Source organism: Mytilus edulis, chromosome 13, assembly GCF_963676685.1.
Source record: "Mytilus edulis chromosome 13, xbMytEdul2.2, whole genome shotgun sequence".
In the NCBI taxonomy this organism is placed as follows: domain Eukaryota; kingdom Metazoa; phylum Mollusca; class Bivalvia; order Mytilida; family Mytilidae; genus Mytilus; species Mytilus edulis.
In genome coordinates, this window is record NC_092356.1 from 8,334,950 (window position 1) to 8,347,169 (window position 12,220).

Genomic DNA, 12,220 nt, shown 5'->3' on the forward strand with positions numbered 1-12,220 from the left:
CGTTTGTACTTTGAAGCGGTCTATGGTACACGCTCGAAAGGCAGCCATTTTGATTTAATGAAACAAAAACGTTACAAAAATATCACAAGATTAACGATAAAAATGATGTTATCAAATTTCATAGCGAGCAACACCAACACCAATCACGTGCAGCACATTTTTTTATTGAAATAAGAACATGGTTTTGTATTTAAAATCAACGAAGAACGTCATTTTAGAATTAATTTTTGTGTAAAGTTTCATAAATACAAAAAAAAATGTAGTATGAAAGCCAATGGAAAGTCATTTTGGAGGATTTTGAAAAATTTGGAAATGTTGCTGTTTTCATGGTAATGTTTTCCATTTTCAAATTTCCAAAGCCAAGATGTCTCATTGACACATGAGTCTTATGTAGACGAAACGTGCGTCTGGCGTACTAAATTATAATCCTGGTACCTTTGATAACTATTTTAAAACATGCAAGAAAAGTTTCACTCATATACCTGTGAAAAATACTACTTAAAGGTTTTTCTCCGGAGTTTTTTTTCCTCGTTTCCATTTCTATTACAGCAATGTTTAAAATTTAAAGATAGTCTGCACCACATTTATGTATAATAGGTAACATTTCCATACGCTTTTATTCGGTTGATTAAAAAAAAACATGGAAAATAGATCTTTTTTTCATTTTTTGCAGTTTCAATGGTGACTTCGGTCGTTAAAAAATCTAAAAGTGTTACTGCACGTCAACATTTTGGGATCGATTTCATGCTAATCAACATTGTCAAGTAAACTCCTAGGAAAGACTTGAACAAAATTAAATTGAGAAAATAAATACTAAAATACTGAGAAAAAGCAAAAATTCACCCGGCATTCATTCGGGGTGACTAACAAGGTATATTGAAAAAGGTCAGTATAACCTGTCAAAACAAATTGGACGACAATGTCAATCAAGTAGCACAACTGTTATTTCATAAAACGCACATGTCCGAAGAAAATGTTGTATCGAACTTGATTCTATAGATTATTAATTGAATAGTATTTGTAATTTCAAAATCAAAGATGAATTTGAATCACTTAGCGAACAAATAAGTTACTGATATAAATAATGTTCATGATTCCTTTTTGGACATTTGAGATACCAACATTGGTGCTGTCTTCCGTATGCAAGGAATAAAACATAAAATTGTTATGATTTTCGTTCATTTCCCAACCACACTGTCAATATGGATAACAGGTGTTGCAATTGCATTCGTTGATGTTTCCAGATTAATGGTTGATTTCACAGAATTGATTTGATTTAAAGTTGCTGTTAAAATCAAAGTTGTCGATGGAGTAGCCGTTGGAGTTGTAATAGCCATTTTAGTTGGAATAGCCGTTGTAGATGAAATAGTTGATGTAGTTGGAATAGCCGTTGTAGTTGAAATCGTAGATGAAGTTGGAATACCAGTTGTGGTTGGACTTACAGTCGTTGGAAACTGTCTGGAAATAAAAAGATCATGTACAGTGTTCATTTAGGTTCAATCTTCTATAAAACACAATATTATAATGGAAGGAAAAAGAAAGAAACAATTAGATCTTTAAAGGACAATTATACATAAGTATTTGTGCAACGATACTGATAAAAAATGTATTTTTCGTGTACATGTTGCAATTTTACAAAGTGTAATAATAGATATCTTTAAAGGTATTAAATCTGATCCTCAACATTTTTGGCCTTCAGCATAATTCATGTAATTATTATACTTTAATTTTTTTTTTTAATAAGATCATTGCATGAGGCATGTATCAGTTTGATGTTTTAACTGTATATCCTCTAATTTGTTTTAGAGAAGGTTTGACATATAATTCGTGTGATGTGTTTGGGCAACTGATTTTATGGACTTTCCGTTTTGAATTTTCCTCGGAGTTCAGTTTTTTTATGATTTTACTTTTGGCATCAATTCGTTTTAATATGAAGATTCATTTTTTTTTAAATTTATTTATTTATAATTAGAGGTATGTTTTCCAATTCTTTATTGTTCAAATATTTGAACATACTGAAAGTTCCAAAAATGGTCTGTAATATATTACACATTTAAAGAATGATCATTATATTATCAGTTCTAAGTATTTAAAATTAAAAAAATCATTATCGTTCTACTTATTTATAAAGAAATTGAATAGTTGACTTAAGTGCCAGTCTGCCTAAGAATCAGGCAGTGGTGAAAACATGATAAAAAAATCCCACTCAATTTGACATTGATTTCAGTTCATAATATGTAGTTATGCACAAAAATAACATTCATTTCCATGTTCTGTTTTGGTAATAGAAGATACAATTTGGTTGAAATGCACTAGAAATTAACGAATAAGGGGAGATGACTCTGTAATTTGCTATCATTCTAACCAATTTTCTAACCAAGTTATTTGATATTACCAGACACAAACAAACGAAACACTAACACTTTTTAACTCAGGATGATGGTTAGTATTAAATTACATGATTAGCTTGGTGGGTTTTTTCTAATCATGTTTTAATTTTTACCTAAATTGCCTGATTCTTACAAAGACTGGCACTTAAACAATATACTATCGAGATAACAAAATGTTTTACTAACGTGTTACAAACTTGGGTACATATTTCACCAGTTGGGTCAAATTTGACTCTGCTGATACACCACGTGAAGCACTTCCCTGCTGTTACAAGACGTTCTGCCTTTCCACGTGAAACAAGTTCTGTTGCAATTTGAATTGCTGTAAATATAGGAAAAAACATTGCAACGAGAAAAAGTAACAAGAAAAAAAAAACGACAACTACGAAAAACGAAGTTTGCTTTTGAACAAAAGCATAGAACAATTTTTTTTTCTTATGTGACTAACAGGTCTGTTGTGATAGTAAGAATGTACCTGACGATATCCAGATGGGGGAACTATGTATCTCAACTGGAACGGTCATTATATCAAAAAAGAATATCATTTCTTAAAAAGATGAACTTATTTTTTGAATTAGTTTCATCATGCCAACATAATATTATATAATGAAAACAACAAAACTGATACAAAAAAAATATAGAATTTTTTAAAACTTTTTTACTGTAGCTGAGAGGATATGAAAAGATATCACATATCACCAATTTTTACTCAAGCTTTTGGAAATTCAAAATCATAGAGTCTTTGTGAAAAAAAATATTCCACCGAATTGGTAGATCAATGGTTTATATAAAAAAGAAGATGTGGTATGATTGCCAATGAGAAAACTATCCACAAAAGACAAAATGACACAGACATTAACAACTACAGGTCACCGTACGGCCTTCAACAATGAGCAAAGCCAATACAGCATAGTCAGCTATAAAAGGCCCCGATAAGACAATGTAAAACAATTCAAACGAGAAAACTAACGGCCTTATTTATGTAAAAAAAAAGTGAACGAAAAACAAATATGTAACATATAAACAAACGACAACCACTGAATTACAGGCTCCTGACTTGGGACAGACACATACATAAATAATGTGGAGGGGTTGAACATGTTAGCGGGATCCCAACCCTCCCCCTAACCTGGGACAGTGGTATAACAGTACAACATAAGAACAGTTGAAAAAGGCTTAACTCATCAGATGGACAAAAATACAAGTTGACGTGGCCCGGTACTTATACATCCCGACACAAAAAGACACAATGAACAGATCTGAGAGTACTCGCAGTTATCTGACAGCTAGTTCAAAGCCACTAACAACTAATAAAAAAAATCATGCATCTAAGACTAAACTATCTATCTGTACACATCCAACATCCAATGGATTTAGTGTAAAGACGTCATCAACAGTATAGATAGTTTAACCTCTCACTTGAATGAAATTCGCATTGAGTTTGATTATTTTTACTTGAATTTGCACCATCCCAAAGCAAACAGAAATAATATATAATCAAGTCAAAATTAAGGTTGAAGCAATGATCAAACAACTATGACATAAAGAATATAATAAGAACACCATGGTTTTGTCACCACATATTTACAACTTGTGGAGAAGACTAATGGGGCTACTCTTCTTGTGCGCAGAATTATGACTACGGCGTTAGCAACGATTAAGTGCTCCTTCATGTTTGAAAAAATTAATATTAAACCTACAAACAGTATTTGGGATAAAGTAATATATCAAAATATCAATAACTTGCTTCCGAATTTAAATGGTATGAAAAGTCAATGTTCGGCATGAATTTTATTTTTAATTCATTGCTTTTTTAATGTCAGCTCAGCAACTCATTTCTTATGAGCTTATTATTATGATGCTTTCAGTGTGTTGTCATTAACTAAAATTTTAGCAAAAGGAATAAAACCCTTTATATATGCCCCATTTCTATTTGATGCTGCAATTTCAAGATATGTCTAAAAAAAAATTAAGTAAGAATGAAGTGGCAGTCATTTCATACAAAACTATACCTATTCCTGAAATTACAACAATAAAATATGTGCATATAAAATCGCACTTTTACTGAACAAAAACAGTTACTTCTGATCTGAACAAATGCGACCTCCTTTTATAATAACATACACTTTTTATCCAAAGAAACTTTCACCAAGGATTCTACAAGGATTTGAAGTACGTATATTTATAGTAGGGGGGTGAAATTACATGTTAAAAAATAGTTTAGGTGTTGAATCTTTATGTGGTCTCTTGTGGAGAGTTGTCTCATTGGCAATCACATCACACCTTCTTTTTTATACTGTAGATTGGTTTTATTATCATACCAGGAATTGAGGATTGAACCTAAATGTTTACGGTTATTCGGGATTAACACTAGTTGGGATTTTAATTTAAGGCAGATACATGGTATACCGCCATCTTGGTTTGTACAATCACAGTAAAAAATCGGTCTAGTTATTTGCCTAAATCTGCAAATTTGGAGACAGATTTGCAATTTAAAGGTTAGACTGTTTAATAATATAAAGAAACCTTGGTAATTTATTGTATAATTCAAAATATTTAAACAAATATCATTTTTTTTGCTTTTAGAATCATTTTTTTCAAATGGTCTATTTAAGGGAAGATAACTCTTTTAGTAAAAAATTACTCTGGACTGATAGGGAATTTTTTTTCTTTTTACTTGTAGCAAGAAAACAAGTTCGGTGACACCATTTTTTCTTTTTATTTTCTTAAAATATATTACGAAAACTATCTTTTCACATTTTTATTTCAAAATTCTATCTCATAGATTATTTTTTATGCACACAAATGTGTTTTTCCATGAACAATCTAACCAAATTTAGGCAATTTTCAACGACTCATAGCTTGAAAAATAGCACATTGACCTATACTTTTTATTACATTTTTGCAAAGAGCATAGTAGATAAAATTGAGAATGGAAATGGGGAATGTGCCAAAGAGACAACAACCCGACCATAGAAAAAAACAACAGCAAAATCTTCATTTTGGCTAGGTATAAGAAAATTCTGTTTCAAAAAATATTTACTTATGATCTTCCTTAAAAAATTCAAGAGCGATTAAATACGATTTTTTTATGACTTTAGTAAGAATTGCGCAATGAATGGAAAATTCTCCCTACACGAGGTTTCTGATTTCATATCTACAATTTAACTGAGCATGACTTCTTACATTTACATCCAAAATAGCTTAACGAACGTCCCCACTTTTACCCAAGTTATTCGGCCAGTTTAGAAAAAAAGACCTACAGTTATTTTCTATTTTCAAAATGAGTATACGTTAATGAAAAAGCAATAACCAAATAACCTATGAAAATACGTATATTTATAATATTGACACGAATGACATTCCCAGTAAAAAATAAAAATATGGATACATTAGGGGGATTGGACACGTTTATATGTTTGCTAAAAATGGACACGTTTAAGCGTTTATACAAATGACATGCTTTGGCGCTGTTTTACAGTTTACTGTTTTGTTGCAGATCTGTAACGTCATGTGGACACGTTTGGGGAAATCGGACACGTTTGGGGGATGGACAAATTTCTTGAGTGTTACATATCTAAAACTATCAAACTGAATTTTAGACCCTTTAACATATAATTGGCCGTATTTTGAGTTAGAGCTGGTAGACTTTTCAATAATTTCGATAGTATGTGTCCCAATAATAGTACACTACACTGTAAAAAATACTTTTTGAGATACAGCAAGTGCTATTTTTTTTTAGTTTGAATTTATTGTCTAAAAGAAATTCACTTCGAAATATCTGTGTTCTCGGCCTTATAGCGCACATTTAATAATATGAAAAAGTTTCTTTTCTCCGTTTAATATTTTTTAATGTGAAATTCAGTGGCAAAACCTAAAAGATACCACAATATCTCTCCTTATGACAAACTCGAAGTTTAATAGACTATGTTTTCGTGTTGTTCAATCATTAAAAATAAAGACAACAGTAGCATACCGCTTTTCGAAATTCATAAATCGACTGAGAAAAAAACAAATCTGGGTTACAAACTAAGACTGAGGGAACACATCAAATGTAATAGAACTACGATAAAACAGAAACACAACATTAAAATGTAACACACACAAAAACGAACTATAATATAACAATGGCCATTTTCCTGACTTGGAACAGGACTGTTAAGAAAAAATGGTGAGTTGAACCTGGTTAGCACGGGTCGAAATCACAGGGTTGACACTAATAAATTCATCATTACCACATTGTTTCCTATTGTAATTTTTTAATCAGCTTGACTTTATAAAATGACAATACGAATATTAAAAAATCTAGACTTAAAATATGGCGTAGGTACAGTTTCCAACGTGTCATTCGACATGACGTCAAACGTTGTATCAAAGAATTCAACTTTATTTATAACTAATATAGTTCTGTTGATTGAAATAACTCCATTCCAGGCACTTTTGTTTTCCAAATAATTGATATGACCAATAATTGATAAGTTCCAGGTCAACGGGTTCAAACAGAAAGATTTTAAAAGCAGAAAAAAATGTGCATCTTATAATCAGGAGGAATTTTTCAGACAATACCAATACTAAAATTCACGCTAAAATAAGGCTTACACATTGTTACATATTTTAATTCAGTCACGGACCCGCAATATCACAGGTGTGTTCTAGTCATTCTTAAAATTCAGAATTAGTAACCATAATCTACAAGTAGAGAGAGGTAGATACAGAGGACTTCCGGAAATTGATTGAATTTTTAATCTTTGTTAACAAGAAGGAGAAGATGAACTCCACTTTTTAATCAAATGTTCATCTTAAGAAAGCGAGAGAGTTTCCTGTACCAAGTCGGGAATATGACAATTATTGTCCATTCGTTTGATGGTTTTTTCTTTTTTCTTATATAGATTAAACCGTTGGTTTTCCCGTTTGAATGGTTTTACACTAGTAATTTTTGAGCCCTTTATAGCTTGTTGTTCGGTGTGAGCCAAGGCTCCGTATTGAAGGACGTACATTGACCTATAATGGTTTACTTTTATAAATTGTTATTTGGATGGAGAGTTGTCTCCTGGTACTCATACCACATCTCCCTATATATATTTATCATTTGATTTTGCCATTTGATTAGGGACTTTCCGTTTTGAATTTTCTTCGGAGCTCAGTATTTTAGTAATTTTACTTTTTTCCATCATTATCAATCACAATTAATTTGACTAATGTCCAATGAAGATAGTCACATTTTTAATTAAGTGAGTAATTTATAATTTTCATTGTTGTTCGAAACAAACTATAAGAAACCTAGTAACGTTATAGATTTTACTGTTAAAAAGACAGACGCATAAAATAGATATTATTAATTGTGGTTGTTAGTATGTGCTTATAAAAAGTAAAATCACAAAAAGACTGAACAATTTAACAGAACACAAAAACATCTACTATCTACGAACACATTCATTGATTTGAGTGTCTGACGTCAGAAAAGCACCAGGGGCAAAACCAGAGTGATTGAATTCAGTTTTCTACATTTTTTTATGATCACTTTATTTGTCAATGTTGAAATGTAATATTTATAAATAAACATTATTGTATTCTTTTCTTTCCATTGTACTCATATATTTTATTGTATTCGAATCCTTGAAATCATTGTAAAATTGAGGAGGAAATGGGGAATGTGTCAAAGAGACAACAACCCGACCATAAAGCAGACAACAGCCGGAGGCCACCAATGCAGCGAGTAACTCCCGCACTCGGAGATGTCCTTCAGCTGGCCCCTTAACAAAAATGAATACAAGAACAGGGATATTGGACGTCATACTAAACTCCGAGTTATACGCAAGAAACTAATATAAAAAATCATACAAGACTAACAAAGGCATAGGACCGACGCATAAATGTGGCGGTTAAAACATGTTTGTTTGATATCTCAACCGTTCCCCTATACCTCTAGCTAAAGTAGTAAAAAACAAACAAACAACAATACGCAAAGTAAAATTCATTTCAAAAGAAGTTCGAGTCCGATATCAGAATAGGTAACAAAAGAAATTTATCAAAATGACAATGATACATTGGTAAACAAAGGACTACTCGCAGTTACTGACATACCAGCTCCAGACCTCAATTACACTGATTGAAATATTATGTTTTCATCACATGAATATCAAGTACAATCCCTCCGGTTAGAGGTTTAGTATTATACCATCATAAAATATATGAGAAGAATATAATCCGTATCATTCCAACAGTTGGTTTTAGAATACTAGTAAATGTGTTTATATCCAAAGCAAAGAGCCTAATAGTGAATCAATATCAAAGCCAAAATATGCAATCTTTAATGACCTGACAACAGTATCGTTACTGTATCCCTTCTTTATAAGTCTGTTTAAAGGCTTTGCTAGATTTTAAGGTGAATGCCGACATTTTTGCTCTTTGTAAAGAATAATACCATAAGAAATTGGGTGTGAATTACCTAAACGTATAAGATGTCTGCATGTTGAATTATATATACGAATGATGTCCTTGTACCGATAAAAAAATTTAGTAAATTTTTGACTAGTTTGTGATATCGCAAACCCCTAATACATGTTTATATCAACTTATCGGCACTATTAAAAGGTCATATCGATAGTTAATTAGATTAGACTAAAATACACAAGAAATTTTGATAATTATTATCGAGTTCATGCTTTCCTAACTCTTTATTTCAGAGTTTTTGTTATTTGGATTTACGTTACGTTACGTATGTTATAAATCAAATTTAAGAATTTGAGTTGATTCGGTGAACATGAATTTGACAGCTTGTGTCCCTTTCAAAGGTAATTTCACAAAAAAAAAATGAACTCCGAGGAAAATTCAAATTGGAAAGTCCCTAATTAAATGACAAAATAAAAAGCTCACACATCAAACCAATGGATAACAACTGTCATTTTCCTGACTTGATACAGACATATTCTTATGTAGAAAATTGCGAATTAAAACTGGTTTAAAAGCTAGCTAAACCTCTCACTTTTTATAATACTTTGACCGGTAACTTAGTTCATTCTTTTCAGAAAATAATCATGGTAAAATATCAATCAATGTGTAATAATAATATAAATTAAAAGGTTTAAAAGAATAATGAGTTTACCTTTATCAGAATTTAAGACTGGAATTCCAAAACACAGAATAACAAACGTTGAAATAACATAACTCAACGTAAATGTATTCATTTTGTAAATGTAAGTAGAATATTCAACTTGCTCTAGGCCTGGTTTAAAACATATACCTTGATTTTAATTTATATATACGAAGAACTGGACCATGAATTCAAAAGATCAATTTTGATACTTGTACAAGGAATGGTCATTCAAAAATAGATACGCAGAACACCTGATACTTTTGTTATTAATCTAAATTTGTTTGCTTGTGATAAGAATTTCAAAACATTCGAGTGATACCTTGTTTGCTTATTACTTGAATTTGACACCTTATATATTTTATCTTGACAATAAAGGAGAATTTTATATCTGTAATATTAAGTAGGTGAGTCCGTGACGTCTGTGATTCGATTGATGATTAAATGAACATCACAGAAATGTTTATAAATAAAAATTGTGACACAAAAATTTAGACGATCAATGCGTTTGAATGGGGACATATACTTGGAACCTCCCCCCCTTTTTTTTGTTCTGGGTTGGGAACCCCCCCCCCCCCCCCTTTAAAATTGCTGGATTCGCTGCTGCTGGTCGTATGTTTTCATAAACTTAGTGCCAAAATGAATATCAATTAAGATTTGCACATTTCTTTACTCTGTGTATAATAGTTGTTTTCTGTGCAGGTTTATTAAATATTATCTAAGGATGCATTTCTGTCTAACACAAACGAAGCAAACGGCTAAGCGTGCACATGTTTTGGTCATTTGTTTCTAACATATGCTTGCAAAGTTTACCTAAACTATGACAAACTATGCACTCGCTAAAAATGCGTCTAGAGTTTGTCGTTCATCGTTTGTTAGTACAAGCGCTACATTTCTTTCTAACTTCAGCCTGATTTAACGATGTATTGGTTTAAACTTTTGTAATAAGTCTGTAATAAGTTTACCAACAACATATGCATATATTATTGAAAGTTTAAACAGTAAACACTTATTAGACGATGTATTTGTTTCTACTCTTGTAACGTTTAGTAAACGATAACAAACGGCACACGTTTACAAAATTTTGGTAAGAAAGAAAGAGGCGCTGACTGACCTAAGGGAGGGCCCGCTCCAGTCATGCTTCAATGATTCCCTATATAATCAACCAAATTTTTCCCACGAAAGGGGGTGCCCCCCCCCCCTCCTGGATCTGCCTATGGTCATATTCCATAATCACTGATTTTAATCAAATTCTGATATCTGATTTAGAATATACAGAAAAACCTGTTGTTATGGGATTCTAATGTTAAAAACTCGATCATTTATTTGGCCATTTCTGCTGTTTTCTGTATGTTGGCGCTCAGTCATCTTTCACCCGGATAATTGCTCTCTATACAATACATAACTTGTGTTGTTCATTCTATTACTTTCTACGGTTATATCTATTTTGGGGGAATTAAAGGGTTCAAAACTTGATCAAATCGTGCTTGGTCATGTGTTGTTTTTTTCTTTGTTAAATTCTGCCGTGTTTGCGCTCAGTTATCCTTAAACCAGATTGTTGCTCTATATACAAGCGCTAACTTTTATTGCCCATTCTATTTGCTTTTTTAGAATATGTAGGATCTTAGAACCTTATAACTAGAGGCTCTCAAGAGCCTGTGTCGCTCACCTGTTACTGTATTTCTGATGTCGGCCATCTTGGTTGGCAGGCAGGGTCATTAGACACTTTTTTAAATAGATACCCTTGTAATGATTGTCGCATGTTTGGTTAAATTTGGACCATAGTTTTAGAAAAGAAGATTTTTGTACAAGTTACAAAAATGACGAAAAGTTGTTCAATATGGACTATAAAGGACAATAACTCCTTAAGGAGTTCTCTGACAATTTTGGTCATGTTGACTTATTTGTAGATCTTACTTTGCTGAACATTATTGCTGTTTACAGTTTATTTCTATCTATAATAAAATAACCAAAAACTTAAAATTACTAATCAGGGGCAGCAACCCAACAACCAGTTGTCCGATCCATCTGAAAATTTAAGGGCAGATAGATCTTGACCTGATAAACAATTAAACTCTGTCAGATTTGCTCTAAATGCTTTGGTTTTTGAGTTATAAGTCAAAAACTGCATTTTACCCTTATATTCAATTTTTAGCCGTGGCGGCCATCTTGGTTGGATGGCCGGGTCACCGGACACATTTTTTAAACTAGATACCCCAAAGATGATTGTTGCCAAGTTTGGTTAAATTTAGGTTGGTCCCCTCCGTAAAACATTCAGTATGCCTTCGGAATATACAAATATTGTCAAGAATTTCAATAACGGCCGGGAAACAGACCAGGTTAAATTTGGCCCAGTAGTTTCAGAGGAGAAGATTTTTGTAAAAGATTACTAAGATGTACGAAAAATGGTTAAACATTGACTATAAAGGGCAATAACTCCTAAAGGAGTCAACTGACCATTTCAGTCATGTTGATTTATTTGTAGATCTTACTTTGCTGAACATTATTGCTGTTTACAGTTTATCTCTATCTATAATAATATTCAAGATAATAACCAAAAACAGCAAAATTTCCTTAAAATTACCAATTCAGGGGCAGCAACCCAACAACGGGTTGTCCGATTCATCTGAAATTTTCAGGGCAGATAGATATTTACCTGAAAATTAATTTTACCCGTTTGTCAGATTTGCTCTAAATGCTTTGGTTTTTGAGTTATAAGCCAAAAACTGCATTTTAC

General features: G+C 32.0%; 1 protein-coding gene across 1 annotated transcript; it reads right to left on the reverse strand.

Annotated features, from left to right (window-relative positions):
• Positions 1 to 1,042: 1,042 nt before the first annotated feature.
• LOC139501206 (hepatitis A virus cellular receptor 1-like) lies at positions 1,043 to 9,649 on the reverse strand. The gene is made up of 3 exons (XM_071290199.1): positions 9,496 to 9,649; positions 2,577 to 2,712; positions 1,043 to 1,458 (listed from the first exon to the last, which is right to left on the reverse strand). Exons 1-3 carry the CDS (start codon positions 9,575 to 9,577, stop codon positions 1,179 to 1,181), a joined length of 498 nt encoding a protein of 165 aa, XP_071146300.1. The 5' UTR covers positions 9,578 to 9,649; the 3' UTR covers positions 1,043 to 1,178.
• Between the last annotated feature and the right edge of the window lie 2,571 nt (positions 9,650 to 12,220).